At 46.8% G+C, this 26415-nt stretch overlaps 1 protein-coding gene across 1 annotated transcript in view; it reads left to right on the forward strand.

Moving 5' to 3' along the window:
• The first annotated feature begins 14005 nt into the window (after positions 1–14005).
• TIMP3 (TIMP metallopeptidase inhibitor 3) overlaps positions 14006–26415 on the forward strand; it is a 66432-nt gene continuing 54022 nt past the window's right edge. Inside the window, exon 1 of the mRNA XM_074226784.1 lies at positions 14006–14152. Coding sequence (XP_074082885.1) covers positions 14032–14152 — 121 coding nt within the window. The 5' untranslated portion in view covers positions 14006–14031. The remainder of the gene's footprint in view (positions 14153–26415) is intronic.

Genomic DNA, 26415 nt, shown 5'->3' on the forward strand with positions numbered 1-26415 from the left:
TCCTTCCTTTCCTTCCTCTTCTTTCCTTCCTTCCTTCCTTCCTTCCTTTCTTTCTTTTTCTTTTTTTCCTCTCCATCTTCCTCTCCCCTTTCTCCTTCTTTTCTTCTTCTTCCTCCTTTTTCCCTTCTTTTCCCCCATCTTCTTTCTCCTCCTTTTCCTATTGCTCCTTCTTCACTTTCTCTCGTCTACTTCCCCACCTTCTTCCCCTTTTTCTTTCTCCTCTCCCTCTTTCTCCTCCTCCTCCTCCCTTCTCTTTTCTCCTCTTTGTCCACTTTCCCCTTCTCTCCCTCTTCTTCCTCCTTTTTTCTCTTCTTTCTCTTCCACTTTTCTTCTTCCTCCTCTCCCACTTCCTGCTCCTCTTCTGTTTTTCTCTTCTTCCTTCTTTTTCTCTTCTTCTTCCTCCTTTGCTTCTTCTTTTCCTTCTCTTCTCCCACTTCATTCTTTTCTTTCTCCTCCTCTTCGTCTTCATCCTCTGGCCACTCTGGCCACTCTCCTAGTGATCTGGTGAGGAGATTTGATCCATCTCATGCTCCCTGCTCTATTTGTAGGTCATCATATTTGCCAGCCAGGGCTGACATGTGACCACCTTTAGCCCACTTCAGTTCAGAACTCCCTAACTCAAGTAATCGCCCAGTCCCAGCCTCCGGGAAGCAGGGATTATAGGAATGTACCACCATGCCTAGCCAGAACTGCATCTTCAGTGTTGAGAGGGATTCTCAGAAATGGGGGGTGGGGGGGGACGAGAAACAGGAAAGCAATCCAAGGCAAAGACTCTCTCCTATTTAGAGAAAATCAGTTTGACTGAATCAAAGAATATGAGAAGGGGAGTAATGTCCAATGGGGTTGGAAAGATAGGTTGAGGCCAGGTTGTGTAGATTGTAAAAGGTAAATAGAGGAGTTATTATATTTGATCCTAGAAAACTACAGGAATCAGCTGAGTAGGAGAACCTCACGGTCAGATCTATGTTTGAAGAAAATGACTGCGTAGGAAGGACAGGAGTGGGGAGTCTGGAGATAGGGAGACTGATTAGTAGGCTGCTACAGTTCTCTGAACCAAGTAGCTGAGAGACTGGGGGAAGAAATGGTAAGAATTGACAACCAATCAGTCACACAGGGCTAAGGAGGATGAGGCATCCAGCATGGGGGCAGAGATTCTGAACATGGGAGAATCAACTCACTTAGCCTCCTTAGGTCTCAGCTTCCTCAATGGTAAAATGGAAGGTTTTGACTTATGAGGTTCTTTACATCTCTGGAAGTAAATGACTTAACCTCAGCTTATATAGCTATACTAATTGCATGTCCTTGAGAAAGTCTTAATTTCCTTGGACCTTTATCTGTCAAATGAGAAGATTGGATCAGAAATCTTGATTCCCAAGTTACTTGCCCTCACTAGATCCAGTTTATATGTTTGTACTAATGACATGTCCTTGAGAAAGTCTCTTAATTTCTTTGGACCCTAATATGTATCTGTAAAATGAGAGAATTGGATCATAAGTCTTAATCTTAAGTTATTTGCTCTCATTGGGCTCAGTTTATATGTCTGTACTAATGACATGTCCTTGAGAAAGTTTCTTGATTTCCTTGAGCCTTAATATTTATCTATAAAATGAGAGGACTGGATTAGATATCTTGTTCCTAAATTACCTGCCCTCACTGGGCTTCCACTTGAATACTTGTAAAATGAAGATGATAAAAACACCCTCTCTAGTTTTGACTTCCTGAGATTCTATTGCTAGATTCTATTAGACATGATGGTTATGGAGAAGACAGAGAATCCCAAATGGATTTATATTAACTGATAAAAAAAATAATGACTAAACAGCACCTGGACACAGTATACACATTGACTATGGTCATGTAAATGGATACAACAGCAACCAAAAATCATAGGCTGAGAAATTATAGTTTGGTCCTAAAGAAGAAAGGAGAAAATATGCCTCTTCTCTTCTCTGTGGAGGTGGGGATCTATGGGTGGAAAATGTTGCATTTACTTTCAGCCTCAGATGATATTTGGCTTAGTTTTAACCAACTGATTATTTTTCCCTTTATTCTATTTTTTTAATTCCTGTAAATGACTCTTTGGATAAGGGAGAGGGAAGGGGTTTTATTTGGGAATGAAGATCTTGTAGAGACAAGATAAATTATAAAAATTAAAAGAAATTTAAAGCATGGTCTCTGCCCACAAGGACCTTCCAGTCTTTTGGGGGGGGGTGTCAGATGAGATTAGGAAAGAATCACTAAACCATAATTAGGACATAACTAGGCTCCCGCAGACTGAGCAGCCCAGACTCCCCAGGCTGTAGGAACTTGGGGCAGGGAGAAATCAAATGTTTTGATAGAAAAGGAATTTGAAGTCCAGTCTGACCTAGGTCTCCTTGTGGCCCAGCCCAGAAGAGCAGTCTATGATACACCCACCATGGGTTAGGATGTAGTCTGCCTCTGGTCCAGGGCAAAGCCTTGTGAGATACCACAAAGCCACTTACTGTTGTTTTCGGGACATGAAGACTACTAGCATAAGGAAGGCATTAGAAAGGGAGAAATCTGTCTCCTCCCCACCCCATTACCCTTCACAGAAATATGCTTTAGCCCTTTTTTCCTCTGAAGAAAAATGGTCTTAGGATGATCAGACCACGGATTTAGGAATAGCGGGGACCTAGGAGACTGTATCATCCAAACTTCTTTGTTTTACAGATGAGGAAACTGAGGCCTGGGAAAACCAGAGATTTAGAGTCAGAAAGCATAGATTGAAGGCTTAGACACAATCCAGTCTTCCAGTCTTCTTTTACAGATGAGAAAACTGAGTTCCAGAGAGATTCTTGGCCCACCCTGCTAAGAATGGCTTTGGATGGCAGGGGGAGAGAGTGGAAAGTGAAGAGGGAGTGGATTTGAATATCACCCCACTCACTTGTGATTTGGGTGTTGGATTAGTTATTTAAATCTCCAGTTTCCTGACCTATAAATAAGGGGGTTAGAACAGATGATGGTGAACCTGTGAACCCTACTCCCCCTACTCCCCAAAGCATCACATAAAACTTTCCCACCAGAATTTTCTTGAGGAAAACTATTTAGCAAAAACAAAAAATAAAGGTGGCTGTAGCACCCCGTGGCCAAGCACGACTATAATAGGGTGGACTTATTCATTGGAAACCTTAGGAGATAGTTGGGCAAGTGCTGACCTGCACATTTTTTTGTTGTTGTTGATTTTATATTGAAATTGGCTCTATATGGAAGAAAAGCAAGGTGTTTGTTCCTTGCTGAGCTCCAGGGACAGAGAAAACCAGAAGATCAGAGGCCGAGAGAAGACCTTTCTCCCTGTTCCTAATTACTGAATAGGAGGGACAGCCACCAGGCTTAGGTGCTGCTAGGGCCTCCTGCCAGGAGCACATGCCCCAGTGTGGACCAAGGCTGCCTGTTCTTTGGAGGCTATTTTTAATAATAATGACTTTCAGATGGTTGTGGGTTTAGGGAGGGAGTTAGGGCTGAGGCTTGTAGAGGGGGGTGTTGTCTGTCCTCTTCCACACTGTAAATATGGCAAATATCCTCTAAATACTTTATATTCTCTCTCTCCACCCTGCCCCCTACCCCACCTACCTCCCAAAAGGAATTTCCAAAGGCTAGTTTTGGGTAATGGTGGGCTGGGAACATCTCCTGCCTTTCCTCTCTTCCTTCTTTTCATCTCTTTATTCTCTGCCCCTTCCCCACCCTGGATGATTGATTTGTCAGCCTAGAATGCCACGCCTGTGCCAACCTGCAGCTAGCTCCAGGAAGGTCCCTGGCCACCTTCCTATCAGGGAAAGGAGTGGGCAGGTAGAGTTTATTGGGGAGTCCTCTTCTCTGCTGGGAATTCTGGGCATCCAGAACCTTGGCCAACTCCCTCGACAGGGAGGGCTACGCAGGCTGCCTCGGCTTCCCTCAGGAGACTGGCCAGGGAGACTGGGCTGAGGTTTCTGTGGCAATGGGAGGGTTCTCTAGCTGCACAGTGCCCCCTAGCATTGGACACAGGGATTGGATTCAAGGAGCCTTTGGAAAGGATATCACTACCTGCTGATGGACCAGAGTCTTCCCAGTTCTGGGAAATGCCGGCTTCTGGGGCTGACCAGGCTGGGGCAGAAGATTTAGAGCTATGAGAGGGGAAGCCATGTGAGATGGTGGCTAGATAGAGTGAAGGGCTGGGAGGCAGGTGAGTTGGTCTCAAGCCATTTTTCAGATGTGTCTTTCTCTCTGTGGCCCCATTCAGGGATCTCCTTTCCTCAGCTCATTTGACAGATGAGGAAAGTGAGGCCAGCCAGGTGAAGTGACTTGTCACATAGCTAGTAAATGGCTGAGGTGGGATTTGAACTCGGGACTCCTGGTAACTCTACCCACCGCTCCACCTAGTTGCAAGTGAGATCTGTGTTCAAATCCTAAAAGCTATCTATGTGGCTCAGGGTAAGAGATATGACCTCTCTTGATCTCTGTAAAATGAAGCTAATAAATGCATCCAGTTGTTTCAAAGACTAGATAAGGTACTGTACAAATGGGAACAATTATTCTCTTGTTCACCTTTCACATTTTATAGTTGAAGAAAATAAGGAAAGCATCGGTGCGGAGTCTTAACTTTTATTGTTTCCTAGGCCTCCTAGGCAGTATGCTGAAGACCACAATAAAGTTGTAAAGTTGTTTAAAGTTTAGAATAAAGTTTAACATTTTAATTTACTTTTGACATTCCTTTCTTAAAAAAAAATCTCAGTTAAAAAATTTCCCCCTCCATCCCGCCTCTCCCCCAGCTATGGAGGAGGAAAGCAATATGATATCAATTATACATGTGAAGTCACGCAAAACGTATTTCCATATTTACCATGTTATAAAAAAGTAAAAAGCAAGAAACATCAAGTTTTTAAAAAATATGCTTCAATCTGCACTCAGACTTCATTAGACCTCTCTCTGCGTATGGGTAACATTTTTCATGGGGTCTTTGGAATTAATTGTCTTGGATCATTGTCTTGATTAGAGTAGCTAAATCTTTTTTTCAGAATAAGAATTTTAAATGCATAGGAGTATAAAGAAATCAATTTTGTTGGCATGTAGTTTTCAAAATATTTTTTAATCCCCCATCACATAAAGAACCCCTGATCTAAGCCAACTTCATCAGTTTATCCACCAGGAAGCTGAGACCTAGAGGAAAGTGAATTGTCCAATGTTAGACAGAGAGTTAGTGGCAGAAATTAGGATTTAAACTCTGGTCTCACCATTCCTCAGACCAGGGTACCTTCCACTAGACAATGAGCCTCATTCCTCATCTGTGTTGTTTCCTTCTCTCCCTATTAAAATCTGTTTGAATTTAATTCCTAATTCTTTTTTTCCCCAGAAGAAAATCTTAACCCCCCAGCCCCCATACATAGGTTTTTGTCTGGAAGAACATTTTAGAAAAAGCTATTTGATAAATATTTGGAAATGTTGGCAATAAGAGGAAAAAATAGGCAAGAGATAAGTATCTTCAAAAAATATAGGGTAGCTTCCCCTCTGTGAGACTTAAAGGTTGAGGATGTTCAGTCGGGGAAGCTTGTTGGTGGTCTTTTCTGAAGGCTGGCTACTGTACTTCGAACGACAAGACCACCATGTTTTCTTTCTTTGAAACCTGTATAATGCCTGCCACCCCTTAGGCCCTTGAGAAATGTTCCTACAGTCTCAAATTGCAGAATCAATTTGGGTCCTAAGTCAAACTGTCTCCTAAGTCATAGCAGAAAGAACTTAGCTTGGATATCTGGTAGAACTTTCTAACCAGAGATTGGAAGGCAACATTGGGTGGAGGGGCAGGGTGGTCTTCTCCTCTGGAGAGGTTTTCGGGACAAGGGCAAAAAAGATCAACCTGGGAGGATGCCAGCACAACAGAATGGACAATATCTCCCAAGTGTTTACTAGGCCTATAAAACTGTCATTCTCCAGGGCTGTCAGTGAAAACCGGAGATCTATAGTCTTTGATTTCTCTGTACTCATCCTCAGGGGCAGAACCCCCTTATATGTGATTCAAGGAAGCTGGGGCATGCTGATGGATGAGGGGGCCATAGAGAGCAGAACCAATTTAAGGCAACTCCTCTTGGAGGGGCAGATTTCTGGTGGGTTGAAGGGGGGAAAAACCTACTTTTTCCACTATGAGACCCACCTAAAAGTGAAATGAATTGGCTCTGGAGGTAGTGAGGTTCTACTTACTGGAGGTCATTGAGTTTCTTGTCATTCAGAGATCCTAGAGATTGGAGTCATTGACCTCTGCTGGATATCCAGCTCCAAGAGGCTGGAATGGAATTCTGTAGGTCTGGTTTGTCTGAACAGACTTCTCAGGTGGGTGCTGCCATGAACTCAGTATACCAATCATTTATGAAGCTCCTACTGTGTACAACACAAAAGGAATGAGAATGCCTTTCCTGTTATTTTTGTTCCCATCATGACCCGAGCAGTAGGAGAAAGTCAGAGAGAAAGGAACAGAGAAAAAGTAGAGAGGGAAGGAGAGACACAGAGATAAAACAAAATAGTTTCTTTGCTAGAGAAACTTTGCATTCATTGAATCATGGATTTAGTGGGAGGGAAGCAATCTTAGAGGTGATCTGTTCCCCCATTTTACAGCTATTTGATAACAATTTACCTTGATCTAACCCTTCAGGTTTTGTCAAAATGTTTGCTGTATTATCTCATTTGAGCCTCACAACAAATTCTGTGAGGTATTTTTACAAATGAGGGAACTGAGTCTGGAAGAGGTTAAGGAAATTGCTCAGTCTCACATTTAATACCTGTCTGGGGGGATTTGAATCTAGGTCTTCTGGACTCCATATCTAGGCTCATCTATTACCACCCCCCCAACTCTTTTCTGTAAGTGATTTCTCTTTCTATTGGCTGTGATCTTGTTAGATCTTAAACTGTAGCAGAAGAAGGTTAGAGGTTATTTAGAACTTCCCAGTCAAGAGGTGCGCTCTCGCTCTCTGGGTAGGGGACCCCACCAAACTAGCCACAGGTTTTCCTTCTTTAGCTAAGAAGGTTGGAGAGAGTTCAATTCATAATTACAGTCACCTGTAAATGGCAAGAGGTCTGGATTTGAAGGCAGATGACTTGGGGTTCCAGTACGAACTCTGTTCTTTAGTGTCTGTGTGACCTTACGCAAGTCACATTACCTCTATAAACCACAGGGGATTGAGCTAGTCTTCTAGGGTCTCTTCTAATGCTGACATTCTATGAGTTCAAATCTGGTTTCAACTAGACCTTAGATCTCCCTTCAGGATGGATAGATGAGCTGGTCCCAACAGCAAGAAAAATATAGAGTTTTAGCAAATATTCCATCTGACTAGGATGGGGAAAGTCTGTATCTTTCCATCCCTTGCTCTTTTGGGAAACGACACCAAATTCTTCCAGATAAAGGAACCGATTATTGGAGTAACAATTCATTCACCTCCTCCCTCCCTCCAAAAGCAAAAGAACTACTTTAAAAAAAAGAAAAAAAGATTTTGATCCTGCCATTGAATTATTTACCTATATGACCTTGGAAAAATCACCTCACTTCGATGAGATTCATTATCCTCAACTGCACTTAACATCCCTCCCCCAACTCTCAGATGGATTGCCAAGTTTCAGAAACTTTGGATTAGTATAGTAACTCATAAGCCCCCACTGATATGTTGCCTTTCAATAGTCAGCCAGAAGATACATTCAGCTCTGGTCCTACTCTGTTATATGATCTGTATAAACTTGTGCAAAGATACACTCTCTCTCTCTCTCTCTCTCTCTCTCTCTCTCTCTCTCTCTCTGCTCAGTTCATGGAGGGAACAAAAATAACAGGAAATCCATTCTCATTCCCTTTCAGCAGTAGGTAAAGCCTTCAGCTTACCACCCCAGATTGCATAATTAAGAGGTGGCCTTAAATCGGAGGCTTTCCTTCAGGAACCCCCACTACTTAAATTACAGCCCTGAAGTCAGCTCTAGTAGAAATCACCTGCCTGAGACTTATCTTGCAGGCAAAGTTGCTTCTTGGAAAAAATGGTCAAGTTTTCATTTTGGCTTCTTGGGCAAGATTGTATACACCAAGGAGGAAAGGAATAAATGGGGAGGGGGTGACAAATCACTTAGGAGATTTGCCTTAAGTGGATTAGGCTTTAAACCTTACAAAGTCTGCTGTGACCTCCAAAGTGGAGGGATCAGCCTCATACAATCTTGGGCCATTCATCCAATTATTGATTTGTTTCATTCAGCAAGCATTTATTCAGAGCCAGAGCACCTTTGTACATGGTGGAAGCCTTGGCCATTAGACTAGGAATGTTTAAGGGCAGAGATTTTTACCTTTTTATTTTTTGGTAGTCCCACAGTTTTAGCAAACAGTCTAGCATATAGTAGGGGCTGTATAATTGCTTGTTTTCTAGCTCCCAGGATTGCTGTGAACATAAAACAAGATATTTGAAAAGCACTTTGCAAACCCTAAAGCCCATAAAAATGCTTGGTTTTGTTCTTATTATTTAAAAAACAAAGTAGAAAAATAGGTCAGTAAATCTTATTTTCTGGCAGTTTGTATATGGCCTATATGACTATGTATATGACCCTATAGAGAGGTACATTTTTCCCTTCATTTTTTCTTCATATTTGAGCTTTCCTAAGTATTTATTGAACAGCTACTGTAAATTAAACCACCCATTAAAGACCTTTTGCCCTTTATGGGTTCTTGTAGACAATGACCAATGAACATAAACTCTGACCAAGTCTATCATGGTTTTGAGCTGTGGAGTCCATCCATTTGTCCATCTGTTGTGTGAGGATCAATCAAGTTAGTTGCTAAAGACTATTGGCTAGGTTGGAGAGGGGTTAGGTTTGCTTCCAGATAGGGAAGGAGAATGGCTGACATTTATATGATTATTTAGATGAATATTCATCAAGGGCTTCTAGTATGATGCCTCATTTTTCCCCACAGTGCTGGGAAAGGTTACTCCTGCCCTCGTTTTATAGGTGAAGAAACATGCTCAGTGATGACTTGTGTTCATGGAGAACTAATAAGTGTAGGTGGTAGGATTTGAACCCAGAGCTATTCTGATTCCTAATCCAACTGCCTTGTACACCAAGGAGGAAAGGAACAAATGGGGAAGGGGTGACAAGTCAATTAAGAGATTTGCCTTAAGTGGATTAGGCTTTAAAACCTTAAAAAGTCTGCTGTGACCTCCAAAGTGGAGGGATCAGCCTCCACAATCTCGGGCCATTCAGCCAATTATTGATTTGGTTCATTCAGCAACATTTATTTTGGGCAGCTTTGGGCAGCTAGGTGGCACAGTAGATAGAGCACCAATCCTGGAGTCAGGAGGACCTGAGTGTAAATTCGGCCTCAGACACTTAATAATTACCTGGCTGTGTGACCTTGGACAACTCACTTAACCCAATAGCTTTGAAAAACAAAACAAAAAAAAGCCAAAAAAGTTAAGTGTAGCTCCCTCACACACATATGTAAATATGTATACACACCATATATATGGAGGGTTTTAGTTGTATCTGACTCTTCATGACCTCTTTTGGGATTTTCTTGACAAAGATACTAGGAGGTTTGCCATTTCCTTCTTCAGTTCATGGTATAGATGAGGAAACTGAGGCAAATAGGGGTAAGTGACTTGCCCAGGGTCACACAGCTAGTACGTGTCTGAGATCAGATTTGATGGGTCTTCCTGACTCCAGCTCTAGCTTTCTATCCACTGCACCACCTAGCTGCTCCATACATAAACACACATGTGCCCATATATGTCTATCTTCATCTCTGCATGTGTATTACACATTTGTATGCACACATATATATGCTGTGTCTATGTTTAACATGGTTTGAATTCCTATGAGGGAACACAACAAAATTCACAACTATCCTCATTCCTCTCTTCAAAGAATTTCCAATTTATTTAGGGAGAAAAGGATACATGAACTCACAAGAATATAATTAGGTGATAAACTCTGCTCTGGAAGGCAAATTAACTGGTTTCTTAGCCGGAATCCAACTAAGCTGAGATTTGGATAAGAAGCAACTTTGGAGGAGGAGGAAGAACAAATAAAAAGTATTCTAGAAATACCCTTATCCCCCTCCTGCCATTAAAAACAAATTGGGGAGTAAAAGAAGACTACTAAAATAAAGAGAAATTTTTTTTGAGATCTGTCTTTTCCTCAGACCTTCGCACCTTTGGGACAGAGATCATAGGATCATAAATTTAGAGTTGAAAGGGACCTTAGAAGCTGAGCAAGAACAGCCCCCTTATTTTTCAGATAAGGGTTCAGAAGCTCAGAGAGATTAAGATTTCCCAAGCCCCAAATGGGGTCATGGGGGACATGACTGAAATGACTGAACAATACCAATAAATATGCAAGGCTTCAAGGATGTTAGATGAAAGTCAAAGTGCTTGTCTTCAAGGGGCTTCCAGTCTGTTGAGGGAAATAACATATCCGTATATTATCACATTCAAGCTATTTACAGGGGAAAGTCTCCCTCCTTATGGTAAATTTGGGAAGGGAGGAATATCAAGGAAGTAAAACTTTATGGAGTAGATAAGACCTGAGCTGGGTCTTGAAGGATGGGTGAAATCTGGAGGAACTGAAGTAGTTGGATGTCGCAGAGACTAAAGTTGGCCAGGGCAACAATAAGTTCTGGGAAGAGCGGTGTTTATTAGGAGGAACAGTTTCAGAATATTATGAGAGGACACCAGAAATGACCTGACCAACCCTTGCTGTTTACCTCATGTAGGTCCCTCCTCTATGAGCTGAGTTCTTTCTTACTCTCCCCATTAATTGTACTTTGTTGGGGGGAGGCCATACCTAATTTTTTTGGGGGGGTAATAAGATTCCATTGTAAATGTTACAGTATTGTTTCAGTAATGCCTTTATTTTGAGCTAAATGTATCTTCTGGCTGACTATTGAAAGGCAACATATCAGTGGGGGCTTATGAGTTACTATACTGATCCAAAGTTTCTGAAACTTGGCAATCCATCTGAGAGTTGGGGAGGGATATTAAGTGCAGGTAAGGATAATGAATCTCATCGAGGTGAGGTGATTTTTCTGAGGTCATATTATAGGTAAATAATTCAATGGCAGGACCAAAATCTTTTTTCTTTTTGAAAAGTGGTTCTTTTGCTTTGGAGGGAGGGAGGGAGGAGGTGAATGAATTGTTACTCCAATAATTGGTTTCTTTATCTGGAAGAATTTGGTGTCATTTCCCAAAAGAGCAAGGGATAGAAAGCTACAGACTTTCCCCATCCTAGTCAGATGGAATATTTGCTAAAACTCTATATTTTTCTTGCTGTTGGGACCAGCTCATCTATCCATCCTGAAGGGAGATCTAAGGTCTAGGTGAAACCAGATTTGAGCTCACAGAATGTCAGCATTAGAAGAGACCCTAGAAGACTAGCTCAATCCTCTGTGGCTTATAGAGGTAATGTGACTTGCGTAAGGTCACACAGGCACTAAAGAACAGAGTTCGTACTGGAACCCCAAGTCATCTGCCTTCAAATCCAGACCTCTTGCCATTTACAGGTGACTGTAATTATGAATTGAACTCTCTCTAACCGTCTGAGCTAAAGAGGGAAGACCTGTGGCTAGTTTGGTGGGGTCCCCTACGCAGTTTTTGAGCTATTTTCCCTGATTAATATCCATTTTCACTTAAAACACAGTATTAGAGCCAGGAGGTCAGAAAGTTTGAGTTCACATCCTTGTTTTGGCACACATATGACCTTGGGTAAATCACGGATCCTCCTCTTTGGAGGGGGGTCTGGATGGTCTTTAGGCTCTCTTCCAGATGTCCATCTTTGCAGTCTCTTATACCCAGATCTATTTTAGAATGATCTCTGAATGTCTCACCCATCCTCAAAGATTTCCACTTCGAGACTTTCTAGCTTATGAATTCACTTCCTCTGGGTGGCTCCTTTGTGTTGGGTTATAAGTCTTGTATGTGCTTATCTGGGATCTGCTGTCCCATCAAAACATTGGAAACCCCTTGAGGGTAGGGGCCAAGATTTTGTCTTTGTAGCACAAAACCTGGCATGTCACACTAAATAACTGCATTTAAAGAGCTTTGAAATTGGCAAAGTATCTTATCTATTTTTTTTCATTTTATTTGGTTCTCACAATTCTCTGTTATTATCCCTAATGTTCCTTGAGTGATTTCAGTTGTGTCTAACTCCATAATCCTATTTGGGGTTTTCTGGGCAAGGCTACTGGAGTGATTTGCCATTTCCTTGTCTATAGTGCCATTTTACAACCGAGGAAACTGAGGCTTCAGAAGGTTATGTTTTGCAGAGCATCCTAGGCGGTATGTGTTTGAGGCACGATTTGGATGCTGCCCCAAATATCCACTGTCTCAATTCTATTGGCACCAGATGCTTGAGGGGACGGGAATGGGGAATGCCCTCCCTGCAACTGGTGAGTTAGATTCCTGCTTTTTAAATTGAGAACATCGGGCGGACATCCATGAGGCTCCCTTCTGCTTGTGACTTGCGTTCCAATCCCAATTCTGCTGTGTGTTACCTGTGTGACCTTGGGTAAGTCACAGCCTCCTGCATCCCCTTTTCCTTCCCAGTAAAATGCAGAGGTGGTGCCCAATGACTTCTCAGGTCCCTTCCACCTCCCCCCCCCCCCACCCCCATGGCTTCCTGCCGCTCAGGCTCCACCAGAGGGAAAAGGTGAGGCCATGGGTGCAGGGTTGGCAGGGCTCTGGCTCCCTGCTGGAGAAGGTGGGTGCCAGCTCTTTGCCCACAGTTCTTCTGCCCCTCTGCAATCTGTGCCCATCCACAGCACCCCGAAGAGTGGGGCAAGCTGGCCTGCAGTTTGGGGGGGTGACCTCTCCTGCTAGGAGCTGCCCCTCCACCTGGGGGTGACCCCTGCTGCCCGTCATCGGACTGGACGTCTGGGGCGCACCGGACTGTGCCTGGGGGCCAGCTCTACTGCTGCCCGGGGGACTGGCTGTCCTGCAGCCTGGGGGAGACTTCTTTTTTAGGCTTTTGCAAGGCAGTGGGGTGAAGTGGCTTGCCCGAGGCCACACGGCTAGGTCATTATGAAGCGTCCGAGGTCGGATTTGAACCCAGGTCCTCCTGACTCCAGGGCCGGTGCTCTGTCCACTGCACCACCCAGCTGCCCCTCCTTCTGGGGGCGACCTGTCCTGCCACGGCTGAGCCGCCGCGTGGGGAGGGGTGGAAACCTCCCTTGCTGCTCAGCGGGCTGGACGTCCAGGGCGCCCCGGGCTGCAGTTTGGGGGCGCCCTCTCCTGCCGGGGGTCTGACCCGCCGTCCGTCTAGGGGTGACTTTCCTCTTGGGCTGGCTGTCCAGCAGTCTGGGGGCGACCCTTCCCGCTGGGGGCGGGCCCTCTTTCTGGGGGGTCGCCCCACGATCTGGGGGTAGCCTGTGCTGCCGGTCAGCGGGCTGGGCGCCCCGTCCTGCGGGGAGCGGGCCCTCAGTCTGGGGGGGCACGGGCTGGGCCCCCCGGGAGCTGCGTCGGGGCCGCTCCCCAGCCCGGCCGCCCGCAGACTCCGGCTTTCCCTAAAAGGCTGGGAAGCGCCGGGGCGGCCCCGCCCCCTCTGGGGCGGCCCCCTTTCCCGCGGGGGGGGCGATGAGGTCATGCGGCTCGGGGATTGGTCCGGGGGGGCGGGCCCGGGGCGGCCGAGGGGGGGCCGCCGAGCCTCCGGGGCTATATAAGGCGGCGGGCGGCCGGCCGGCCGCGGTTCGCAGGCGGCCCCTGCTCGGCTCCGGCTCCCCGGCCTCCCGAGCCTCCCCCAGACTCCCCGAGTCTCCCCCGGCCTCCCCCAGCCTCCCCCGGCTCCCGCGGCCCCTCGAGGGCTCGGCACCCCGAAACGCCCCAGCCGCGCCCGGCACCAGCCTAGGAGCCCGGGGGGGAGTCTGCCGGCAACTTAGCCGGAGCAGCGGAGGAGGAGGAGGAGGAGGAGGAGGAGAGGAGGAAGAAGAGGAAGAGGAGGAGGAGGAGGAGGAGGAGGAGGAGGAGAAGCAGCAGCAGCAGCAGCAGCAGCGCAGCCCGCGGCCGCAGCCGCTTGGAAGCCGCGCGCGCCGCGATGAGCCCGTGGCTCAGTCTGGTGGTGCTCCTGGGCAGCTGGAGCCTGGGGGAGCTGGGGGCCCACGCCTGCACTTGTTCCCCGAGTCACCCCCAGGACGCCTTCTGCAACTCGGACATCGGTAAGAGTCCCCGGCGCCGCCGCCCCCTGCCTCCCTCCCCAGCTGCCCCCTCCGCGGCCGAGGGAGACGTGGGGGGCACTCCCGGCCTCTCCTTGTCTCGTGCCGCATCGCAGGGTGGACGGGGGCACCGCACCTGGGCCTCGACGGCCCCTTGCTTGTCTCTCGCCGTCTGCTCGCCTTCCAAAGGCGGGGGGGCACCAAAGTTTGCCGCCAGGCCGTGCCTCGACGTCCCCTTCTCGCCTCGCTCCCACCTTCTTCAGCGGAGGGGGCGCGAGGGGCCACCCCTTTGGCGATGGGGCGGCGGAGAGTCGTCATTTCGGGCGAGATCCTCCAGCCTCGTACGCGCCCCCCCGCCCCCCGAAATCTGTGCTTTCCCTCCCGGGCCACTCGGGATGCCGCCTCGAAACTTCTTTCCTCCAAAGCTCTAAAGGAAGAATGGGGGGGGGGGGCGGGGGCTGGTGCGGAGAGGCTGAGGAGGGGGCTCTCGGGAAGAAAGGGGCCCGCCGAGGAGAGCTTGTTCGGGGGCTCCCCTAATCCCTGGGCAGAGGTGCCCCCCCAACAGAAACACAGCACTGTCTTGGGAGGTGTCGAAAGCAAGCAAAATGGGGGATCCCCACCCGTATTCGTGGGCGTGGGATGGGAAGGGAGAGCAGCTCCGCGAGTCAGGAAATCGGGAGGGGGTGTCACTTGTCTGCCCAACTCCCTGAGCCTCAGTTTCCCCGGAGAGCAGACGGGGAGAATAAGCGTGCCCTGGCGCAGCGCCTGGCTTTCCTGTGGGTTCTGAGGTCTCGGTGACGTGACTGCCCTTTCCCTCTCTAAAGGTGAATGTGCTGAAGTGCTGTGCAGATCGGAGCTATTGGATGTGGGGCTTGAGATGGGGATGGGGGGGCGCGAGGTCAGGGACCGTCTCCTGGCTGAAGAGAAGCAAGTCCAGCCCTTTGGAGCCTCGGGGGGGCCTTGGAAACTCCAGGGCAGGGGAGACCCTTGTGGAGAAGGCCGCCCTGTTCCGAGGGCTGGGGAGCTACAAGCTACAGCAGCCGCCGAGGGGCAGGGAAGGGGACTGTTGGGGTGGTGGGCTCTGGCGCCTGCGGATCTGCCCTTGCGCCCAAGTGTTGGAGGGCAGGGGCGCCGCCTGGGCCCTTCTTGCCTCTAGGGCTGGCATGGCTGAGGGTAATCAACAAGTGGCCTGGGTGTGGTGGAGGAGAGGCTCTGTGGGCAGCAGGAACCCGGGGCCGCCAGCTTTGCTTGGGGAGGATGACCGCCGGCCAGCAGCACCAGGTGGCTGGAGGTTTGAGGCATTGGGGGTAACCTGGGGCTCCTGGGACCCCCCAGATTGAGACTTGGATTGCTCTTGGATCGGCACAGTCCTTCCAATAAGAGGAGGATAGGAAAGTTCTTTGTAACCAGGTGTGTGTGTGTGTGTCTTGTGTGTGTGTGTGTCTTGTGTGTGTGTGCCTTGTGTGTGTGTGCCTTGTGTGTGTGTGCCTTGTGTGTGTGTGTCTTGTGTGTGTGTGCCTTGTGTGTGTGTGTCTTGTGTGTGTGTGTGTGTCTGGTGTGTGTCTTGCGTGTGTGTCTTGTGTGTGTGTGTCTTGCGCGTGTGTGTGTCTTGCGCGTGTGTGTGTCTTGCGCGTGTGTGTCTTGCGCGTGTGTCTTGCGCGTGTGTCTTGTGCGCGCGTGTCTTGTGCGTGCGTGTCTTGTGTGCGTCTTGTGCGTGTGTGTCTTGTGTGCGTCGTGTGCGTGTGTGTGTCTTGTGCGTGTGTGTGTCTTGTGCGTGTGTGTGTCTTGTGCGTGTGTGTCGCGTGCGTGTGTGTGTCGCGTGCGTGTGTGCACGTGTGTCGCGTGCGTGTGTGCACGTGTGTGCGTGTGTGTCTTGTGTGTGCGCGCGTGTGCCTTGTGTGTGTGTGTGTGTGCGTGTGTGTGTCTTGCGTGTGTGTCTTGTGTGTGTCGTGTGTGTGCGTGTGTGTCGTGTGTGTGCGTGTGTGTCGTGTGTGTCGTGTGTGTGCGTGTGTGTCGTGTGTGTGCGTGTGTGTCGTGTGTGTGCGTGTGTGTCGTGTGTGTCGTGTGTGCGTGTGTGTCGTGTGTGCGTGTGTGTCGTGTGTGTGCGTGTGTGTCGTGTGTGTGCGTGTGTGTCGTGTGTGCGCGTGTGTGTCGTGTGTGCGCGTGTGTGTCTTGTGCGTGTGTCTTGTGCGTGTGTCTTGTGCGTGTGTCTTGTGCGTGTGTCTTGTGCGTGTGTCTTGTGTGTGTGTCTTGTGCGTGTGTCTTGTGTGTGTCTTGTGTGTGTGTCGTGTGTGTCTTGTGTGTGTGTCTTGTGCGTGTGTCTTGTGCGTGTCTCCTTCTGTGTCTGTGTAAGGAATGTACTTCCATGCTGCAGTTGCTGCCACTTATGAGTACCTAATGTCAGGTTAAGACCTGTGAGGAATAAACTCATAGATATATGTATAGACTTTAGGCAAGTCACTTCACTCCTCTTGGACTCAGTTTCCCCATCTGTAATTGGAGGGGGCTGGATCCCATGGCCCTCTGAAGTCTCATTGCAAGCCCCTTATGGGGGCAGGGCTCCATGTTTGTATTGCCAGGACTGTTTTGTAGCGGGTGATTAATTGTTGTTAGATTAGAGACAAAGATCTCAAGCACCCTCTAGCTCTCCCTGTTCCTTTTCCAGATGAGGAAACTGAGGCTGAAGGCCTTGTTCTGCCATTAGCAGCCAGCAGGGTGGTCCCTTGGTCATTTACCAAATCATTTTTTGTAGAAGAGCAAACCCTCAGGGACCTTCCTCCTTCCCTGTCCCTTCCAAAGGAGCTCAGCAGCCCCTGACCTTGACATTGAACTATTGGGGTGGAGGGCGCCCTGGGGGTGATGCTCCTAAAATCGAGAGAAACCCAGATGATGTGAGTGAAGAGGAAATGAAAAAATGGAGGCTGCGGAGGCGGGAAGGACATTTTAGAGGAGGCTTCTTTGCTTTTTTTTTTTTTTTTTTTTGATGTTTCTCCACCTTGTGCTCCTGGACTCTTGAACGACCCTGGGAGGTCTGCCAAGGAGAAATTGAGGCCAGTTTACAGGAGAGATCACCCGGGCACAGACAGGCAGCTTGTGGTTTGACCTCGAGCAGCAGGTGGAGCTGACTTCTCATGGGGGGCGGGGTTCTTTGACCCTCAACCACGTCCCCTGTTCAGCTTCCTCCTCTCCAGAATTCCACCTTGGTTGGGACTCCTGTGAGACCATTTATGAAATTGTTTTTTAAAATAATACCACTGGGGCAGCTAGGTGGTGCAGTGGATAGAGCACAGGCCCTGGAGTCAGGAGGACCTGAGTTCCAATGCAGCCTCAGACACTTAATAATTAGCTGTGTGACCTTGGGCAAGCCACTTAACCCCACTGCCTTGCAAAAAACCCAAACCCAAAACGCCACCAGTAACAATAGCTCCCCAAGGGACAGCAATCAGAGTTGGCCTTTATGGAAAGGGGGTCCCAAATCCTCTTCTGGGACATTGTAGAGATCTTTAAGCTTATGAGGGGATGGGGCCAGCCAGCATTTCCTTTATCTCATTGGATCTTTCCATTTGTCCTGGGAGGCAGCTGCTACCGACCTCTTGTTAGTGAACAGGGTGGTGTCTTTAGAGTGGGAAAGGACCTCTCCTACATCTCCTTTTATAGGAAATCCGACTCTCCCACCCAGCTGAAGTGACTTGCTCAAGGTCATCCAGGTGCCAGAGGCAGGATTAGAAATCCTTGAGCTCTTTCTCCTTAATTGTCATAGGGTAGAGCTGAGACTTGGAAAGATGCTCTGTATTGATGTAGATACAGGTGCAGTGGGTAGAGCACCAGTCCTGGAGTCAGGAGGATCTGAGTTCAAATTCATCTCAGTCACTTTACACTTACTAGCTGTGTGACCTTGGGCAAGTTGCTTAACCCTGATTCCTAGCTCTACTCATCCTGATTCATATTTGACCTCCTGGCCCAAGATGGCTCTGGAGGAGAGAGTGAGGCCGGTGCCTTGGCACCCCCCCCATGGGCATGGCACAGCATCACCTCTCTGGTGTCATGGGCTTCTTGGAGAATAAAGCACGAACATTACTAAGTTGCCAGGGGCAGAATTTGAACCCAGGTCTCCATGACTTGGAGCTTAGCATCCTCATGACACTATCACACTGCCTTAGAGGTCTTTAATAGAACAATCCATTGAATCACAGAAGTCACCCGAGATTAGAGGGTCCTAGAGGCAGATCAGAAAGGACATCTGAGGTCTTTGAGTTCAGCCTCTTAGTTTACCCAGGTTCCTAGAGCTAGTGGGGGAGGAGACTGCCAAAGCCTTCTGGTCTCGTTTTACAGATGGGGAAACAGAGTAAAAGTCACTTTCCCAAGATCACATAGGTTCATTAAAGAACAGGGGTGGGATTCAAGCCCAAGTCTCGTGACCTAAATCCAGGATTGCCTCCAACTTCTTTAAGGAGTGTCCCCTCTATATCTTGGCCAAGGAAGAACCCCCCCCCAAAATATAAACCCCACAAACTGAGATTGGAGCACCTTGGCTAGGCCTATCAAAGTTCATCATTTCTTCTATGTGGCAGGAGAGGAGCCCACTCTGCACCCGCTTCCCTAGAGTCGGGCTTCTCTTTGAATTCTCAGGTCCCTGGGTTAATCTCTTTGGGAGCACCCTGCTGGCTGGCAAGGGACAGCTCAAATTTATGCTTTGTTCTCTGGCTTTCTGGCTCTGAATCATTTGGGCCTCCCCTCCCTGCTTTGCCCCCTTCCTCAAGGAGTCCCTTATGTCTCTCACCAACCTAGCCCATTCTCCCAGAGCCTGCCAGCGCTTTGGCCCACTCATTGGTTAGCTCTGTTCAGCTCGCCCTCCTCCCCTGGCCCCTCTTGCCATCCTTCAGTACGGAGGCCAAGGAAGGGGGAGGCGCTGAGCCAGACCAGAAAGATGGCCTAGGGTGGGCTTGCTCCTTTGAGCATTGGGGCAGCCCCTGAAAGTGTCCTCTCCGGCCGGAGATGGTCATCCTGGGCCACAGGTGAGGTTGGCTGCAGCCAGCTCCGGGAAAGGGGAGAGGAGGGGGGTTTGGAAACTTCTGGGTGAGCAGGAGTTAAAAGGGGTTTCTATGGCAACTCTGGGCCCTGTACCCACAGTGTAGTGTTTGGGAGAAGAATAAACTACACGCCGGGTTATAAAACACACTGGGGAAAGAAAAGGACTTGTCAGCAGCCAGGATGTGTGTGGTTCCTTGCCCCCTTCCCCCCTCCCCATTCCCAGTCATCTTCTCTCCAGAATCCTTTGGAGAGAGGGATTGGGGATGAGGGGGAGGGAGGAATCAGCAGGTGAGGCCTGGGAAGGAACTGAACTGACCAAATCCTGCTGACCGCCTTGTGGAGAAAATGACCCAAGAAGGGCGGCCATGCCTACAGCACCCTTTCTTTATTTCTCCCTCTCTCTTTATGCATGTGCGTGTGTTTTTTATTGTAAGCACATGTTATGTCATGCTTATTGTATTGTAGGCAGGGTATGTATGCTAGTGGGGACCCCAGGACAATAGCCTTTCAGGATTCAGAGTCCTTGAGGAAAAGCCCTGTGGGAAGGGTGAATTGGGAGTGGACTCCCAGTATGCTGAGCCTCTGCCTTGTGCCCTGGGCTGGGAGGGTGCCCCAAGGTCAGAGGGCTGGCAGAATGCCGAACCCCCATAGGATGACCCTTAGCTATCTGGAAAGTCTTTGGGCACCAGCTCCAATGGAAGCCCTTTCAAAGGAACCATTTCACAGGGAACTAAGCTCCCTTTGTGGGCATGCTCGCATGAACGCAAAATACTCCCTCTAGCCCGGAACATCCAGTTTGGGATTGGATTGCTATGGCCAGAGCAGGGGGCAATCACTTTCTCTGGAATAATGGGAGACCCTCTTGTTCAGTAGTTTGTTACACTGAGCTTCTGGGTGGGAGCCCCCCCCCCCAGGTTAGACCTGGGGCTGGAAGAAACCCTGGGCCATGTACAGCCCCTACATTTTACAGAGAAGGAAACTAAGTCGCAGAAAGGGAAAGCCCTTAGGCCAGGGTCATCTTAGCAGCAGAAACAGGATGGGAATCTGGGTGTTCTGATTCTAAACTTTTAAGAAAAGGAATAGTATAGTGGTGTAGACAGAGGGCTGGCCTTGAATCGAGGCAGAGCTGGTTCTAGTCCTGCCTCTCTCTAGATGCTGATCATGTGGTTGTGCATATGGCTCTTAATCTCTCGAAGACCTGGAGGCCAGTGGCTGATCTATCTTGATGGAGAGACTCTCCACACCGAGAATCCTGAAATGCCAGGTTCACATCAAACGGAAAACAAAGGCAGAGCAAATGGCAGTCCTAATCTCACAGCCATGTTGGTTGACTGACTCCAGTGGCAGAATCTGGATTCAGACCCAGGCTTTATGATTCCCTGAGCCTAGGGTATTTTCAACATCAATCCCCAAATAATAGCCTGCCATATAGAGGGAGCCTTAAGGTGTGTTAGGAAGACTCATCTTCATGAGTTCAAATCTGATCTCAGCCGTTGATTAGCTATGTGACCTTGGGCAAGTCACTTAACTCTGTGCCTCAGTTCCCTCATCTGTAAAATGAACTGGAGAAGGAAATGGCAAGCCACTCCAGTTTCTTTGCTAAGAAAATGCCAGATAGGGCCATGAAGAATTCGGCATGACTAAAAGGACTTGGATTTTTTTTTTTTTTTTTTTTTAGTTTTTGCAAGGCAATGAAGTCAAGTGGCTTGCCCAAGGCCACACAGCTAGGTCATTATGAAGTGTCTGAGGCTGGATTTGAACTTTGGGTCCTCCTGACTCCAGGGCCGGTGCTCTATCTACTGCTCCACCTAGCTGCCTAGAACTTGAATTTGAATCTTCCTGATTCCAAACCCAACATTCTACCCATTTCACCTCCAATACTGAGTGGCAAAGATGAGGTTGGAACCCCGACCCTCTTTCCTATACATTTGGAATCATTTAATTCATTCCACTATTTTATAGAGGAAGAAGCCCAGGAAAGGGAAGTGAGTTGTCTAAAGTCATTTAGCAAATTAGTGGCAAAGAGGAAACTAGTTCTCATCCCTATCCCAAAAGACTTAAGTGACATATTTGAGGAAATGGGGTGTGATGGACATAAGAAATCTTAGACTAAAACTCAGGGGAATCGTGACTACAATCCCATACCCCTCCTGGGTAGGGTAGAGGCCATTTAACCTTTGCCAAATTCTGGGGCAGATAAAGCCAGTGTCCATGGAAAATGGCTAGAGTTGGCTTTTTTAAATTTGTTATTAGCTTTGCAGAAACATCAGGAACTGTTGTGCTCAGCTGCTGATTGATGCCTTCCTACAGGTTTATTATTAAAAAAAAAAAAAGAGGGGAGGGAAATTTAGCATCCCTTCCTAATGGGCCCCTCCTAGAAACAAGCACGCCCTCCGGGTCTGTTGACATCCTTGCATGACACACTGGGAAGGTCTTCTTTCTTGCCCTTTTCTGACTTTCATTTGATTCCTCTCAATGAGATAGCTATAAAGCATTAAAGGAGGGTTTGTGTGCTGTGTGTGTTGCGTGCCCATATGTTGAGTGTCACTGACATGTGTCCCTGTGTTTTGCATGTCACTGTCATGTGTCTCTGTATAACGTGTCTCTATTATGTGTCCCTGTGTGTTGCATGTTTCTGTGTGTCACATGTCATTGCATGTGTGTGGGTTGTGTTAGATGTGTTATGTGCCATTCTGTGTGGGTGTATGTCTGGGTGTGTGTGCATGTGTGGCACATTGTAGTAATAAAGATAAATATGGCTGGTCTTTGCCATCAAAGACCTTAAATTCAGTTGAGCTTGCTTATGTATAGTTGCTCAGGATTTCTTTGTCCACAGTAATCAGAACTAGCCTTTGTATAAGCATTCTGAGACCGACACAGCAGGGGTCTGTCAATACATTTGGGGGATGGGACAGAGAATTCATGAACCTGGATAACAATATTTTGATATCTATTTCAATAAAATTGGTTGCCTTTTGGAATCCTGTAGGTTTTGTTTTCTGCATTTAATAAAATTCATCTGAGAAGGGATCTTATAGGCTTGCTATCCCAAATGGGTTTAAGATGCAAAAAATGGTTTAGAACCCCTGGATTTGATGATCCTGGGGGGGCGGTTTGGACAATCCTGGTCATTGCACTTTATACTTTAGTGCTCTGGTTAGTAAATAGAATATAGGGCCATTTCTATCGTCAACTATCTCTTAATGAGTCTCTTTTCCAGGGTGTGGGACTTTGAGAGCCCCAGAGGTGGGGAAATCATAGGCCTATTTTGGCCTAATCAATAAATAATCCTTTATACAGTAGAGTCTATAAATGAATATAAAGTTTTCAAGTTTAATATGTAAATGAATTATCTCTATAAAATATATATCGAATGTTGGGGACACAGGTAAAACTAATTTTTACCTTCAAAGGAATTTTATTCTAATGTGAGTGATTCACCTATAAACCCTATACACTCCAGATACACTCTATATAAATGAGAAGTTCCCTCAGCAGTTACCTACTCCTCCAATTGCCCTCAATCACTAGCCACCCTGGACAACGAGATAGTGCCATAGTGCATAGAATTCTAGACCTGGAGTCAAAAAGAGTCATCTTTATGAGTTCAAATCCAACCTCAGTCACTTATTTACTGTGTGAACCTGGGTAAGTCACTTTACCCTGCTTGCCTCAGTTTCCTCATCTGTAAAATGAACTGGAGAAGGCAATGGCAAACTGTGGCAGCATCTCTGCCAAAAAGAAATTCCAAATAGGGTCTCAAAGAGTTAGACACCATTGGAACAACTGAACAACAAATTTCTTGGCTAGGTTCCAAGAGAGTTGGACCCTACTGAAAAATCTCCTAAGGGCAATAAATGAGATTCCCTCTTCCTTGTCACATGATAAAGAAGTTTGCAAATTTGGAGTGCAGAGAAGGCAAAAAACAAAATCCAACCCTTCTTATCTCCTCCCCAGCAAAATACAAACCAAAAAAACCAAAAACTGGTTCTGGCTCTCAAGGAGTTTACGTTCTGATGTAAGCAATACTCACAGCAGAGAAGGATTTCTATTTATTTCATGAACACTTCTAGATTTATTTCCGTTTACCTTTGGCCAACTACTCCTTGAGCTGTAGGGACCTGAAGGAGAGTCATTGGGAAGAACTTTGAACCCTTGACAATTGGTTTGTTGACATTTAGAGCATAATTTATCACAAGAGGACTTTTCCCTGGTTTAATATGCAATGGTTGGGGCCTTTATTGTATTTTGGTTTGTTTGACTTTGGGGTTTCCACTGGATGAGAGGAATAGGCCACCCTGTTGGAAAAAACAAACATGGGCCCCCACACTTGGCCTTCAGTGGCATATCTAAGGAAGCTTTGTTTCCTGTCTTTGGGGCCTCCTTTTTCAGTATCTAACCAGTTTCTGTTGATGATCCCTTATGGCGCTGGGCTCTTGTCTTCCTTCCTCTGGCTCTTGTTAAAATGGTGGCATCCACCTACCATAGGTTGGGGAAGTGCTAGGAGATGACCAATGGGGGAGATGGGAAGAAAGCTAGGCTATACTTTAATAGCAGAAATGTCCTTTACTGTTTTCTCTGCTAGAATAGAAGCTTCTTGAGGACAGCAATTATTTGGTTGATTTTCTTTTGTTTTTGTATTCCCATAAATAATGGATGCTTAAAGCCTTATTGCCTTTATTAAGGACCCCTTGCCAGGGATGACATAGGTAGGATCCTTCTAGCTACCAGGTAGTCTAGGCAAGCCCTGAGGTTTCTTTCAACTGTTGTTTTCCACTCATTTTAGCCATGTCCAACTCTTTTTTTTAAATGCTTTTTGGGCTTTTCAGCCCATTTTACCAATTAGTAAACTGAGGCAAACAGGCTTAAGTAACTTGCCCAGACTCACACACTTAAGTCTCTGAGGTCAGATTTGAACAGAGGAAGAGGAGTGAAGCCTGGGCTCTGTCTACTTTGCTGCTTAGCTGCTCCTCTGTCCCTCTGACTCTGAGACAGTTGGAATTGAGTCTCCAAAGAAGAAAACACTCCACAGATGATTTTATTTGTTTCTTTTTTTTTTTTAGGTTTTTTTGCAAGGCAATGGGGTTAAGTGACTTGCCCAAGACCACACAGCTAGGTAATTAAGTGTCTGAGGCTGGATTTGAACTCAGGTCCTCCTGACTCCAGGGCCAGTGCTCTATCCACTGCACCACCTAGCTGCCCCAACAGATGATTTTAAAAGAAAAAATTGGTCATGTTCCTTTATGGCTTTTGTCTCTTACAGAATCAGAACAGGACCTCATTTCTCCTTTCCCAAACAGACATTTTATGAAATTCTGTGCGTATGTAACTTAATTGTACCTTTTTCTCAATGTATTGCTCCGAAGGGGAGCCACCAAGCTCTCTATCTCCTGCCAATGGGCTAATCAGCTTTTGAGGAACTGAAACTTAGGAGTTTGGACCTTCTTCAAATTCCCTTCACTTTTTTAAAAAAAAAGATCTTCTACTGGATTCCTCCCGCCCCACCCCAGCCCCAATCATCTCCCCTCCCCAAAGCACTTTCAACTACCCCATAATCTGAGTCAGATGGCTTTCTCTCCTATCCGGTTTAGGTTTGGAGAGCCTGCACCAGATCCCTCTCAGGAAATGACTGTGTAGAGAGGCCCCTGGGCCGGTAGAGGCCAGATGTGCAGGACCAGATGTTCCCAGCCCTGACTTCTGAAATTCTCTTTCCCTTGTCCCTTATGCCTTCTGAGCTCTTGGGCATGGAAAAGCCTCTTTTCTCCTCTCCCCGTTCTCTACCTTGCAGTCTCACCCTTTGAAAAGAGCAAAAATGGAGGGGGGAGGAGACAGAGAGATAGAGAGAGAGAGAGAGAGAAATTAGGGAGAAATGGCAGGGTTGGGGAATGACTTATTTAATGACATTTAGAAAAAGGACAAACTCCCCAGCCTGAAAAGAGTAATTTCTGTATATTCTAGGGAATGCTCTTTGGGGAAGGGAGGAGTAGCTATGTTTACCAGACTCTGAAGGAGACTTGTGAAGGCCTCAGAGCAGAAAAGCACCTCTTGGATTGCCCCATTACCTCATGAAAAGAGTGGCCGGCAGTGAGAGGCTCACTTCACTTGGGTTTGCATGTCCTGGGAAGACCTCCGGGGGCTATTGCTTCCTGCCAAACGAGGCTGCCTATAGAAGCGTGTTTGTGTGTGTGTGTGTGTGTGTGTGTAAAGGGGGGGAGAGAGAGAGAGAGAGCGGGAAGAAGGAGGGAGAAGGCTGGCAAAGGACAGGAGAGGGAGAGAGAAGGAATGGGGGGAGACCCTTTTGGAGTATGCAGAAGTCTCAGATTAGAGGATCAAAATTTAAAACTGGGAGTAGTGTGGTCATCCATAACCCTGGCGCCTTCATTGTTCAGATAAGGAAACAGTCTCAGTGGCAGATCTGTGATTTTTTGGCTTTAATAACTAAAAAACAACCAAAAAATAGCACTTAGCATTTTGGAACCCCGATATAATTCTATACACGTTAAATATGCAGATATATATGTAGAATTTCACAAAATGTCTATTTAGTAAAGGAGAAAGTGAGTTCCTGTTCTGATTCTATAAGAGACAATAATTCTACTTGAGATGTTCACCATCTCAAAAAAAGAACTGGTTTGCAAAATCAGCCACTAGACTATAAGGGAATGTCCACTGGTATTAGAACCTTGGGACCTGGGTTTGATTTTTGGTTCATTGTGCCTCAGTTTCCAGACACAAAGGAATTGGTGTGAGATACTGCTTATTTGTTTTCTGGATCTGAGATAAGGTCTATGAAAGTCAAGAATGAATCTCCTACTTAAGTTTTCTATTATTATTATTATTATTATTATTATTATTATTTGCTATTGTGTCTCAATTAAATGCTTTGCTAGATGATTTCCACAATCTTTCCAACTCTAAATTCCAAGTTTCTTTTCTGGCAAAGATTCTTAAGTACCTTTGAATGCCGAATTGCCTTTTGCTTTCAACTTTAAAAAGATTCATTCTCATTTGATTTTACCTGTAGATATTGGGGGAGAAAATGAGGCAGGTTTTGTTAGTCTCCTTTTAGGAATGAGGAAATTTAGGAATGAATTATTGGATCTGGAAAGAGCCTTTGAAGTCATCTTGTCTTACTGGATGGGGAAACTGAGTTCCTAGAGAGCAAAAGTGACTTTTCCAAAATCTTCCACATTATAATAGAGCTAAGACTAGAACTGTTCCTTTAGCCAGTGTTC

This window comes from Macrotis lagotis, chromosome 2 (genome assembly GCF_037893015.1).
Source record: "Macrotis lagotis isolate mMagLag1 chromosome 2, bilby.v1.9.chrom.fasta, whole genome shotgun sequence".
In the NCBI taxonomy this organism is placed as follows: domain Eukaryota; kingdom Metazoa; phylum Chordata; class Mammalia; order Peramelemorphia; family Peramelidae; genus Macrotis; species Macrotis lagotis.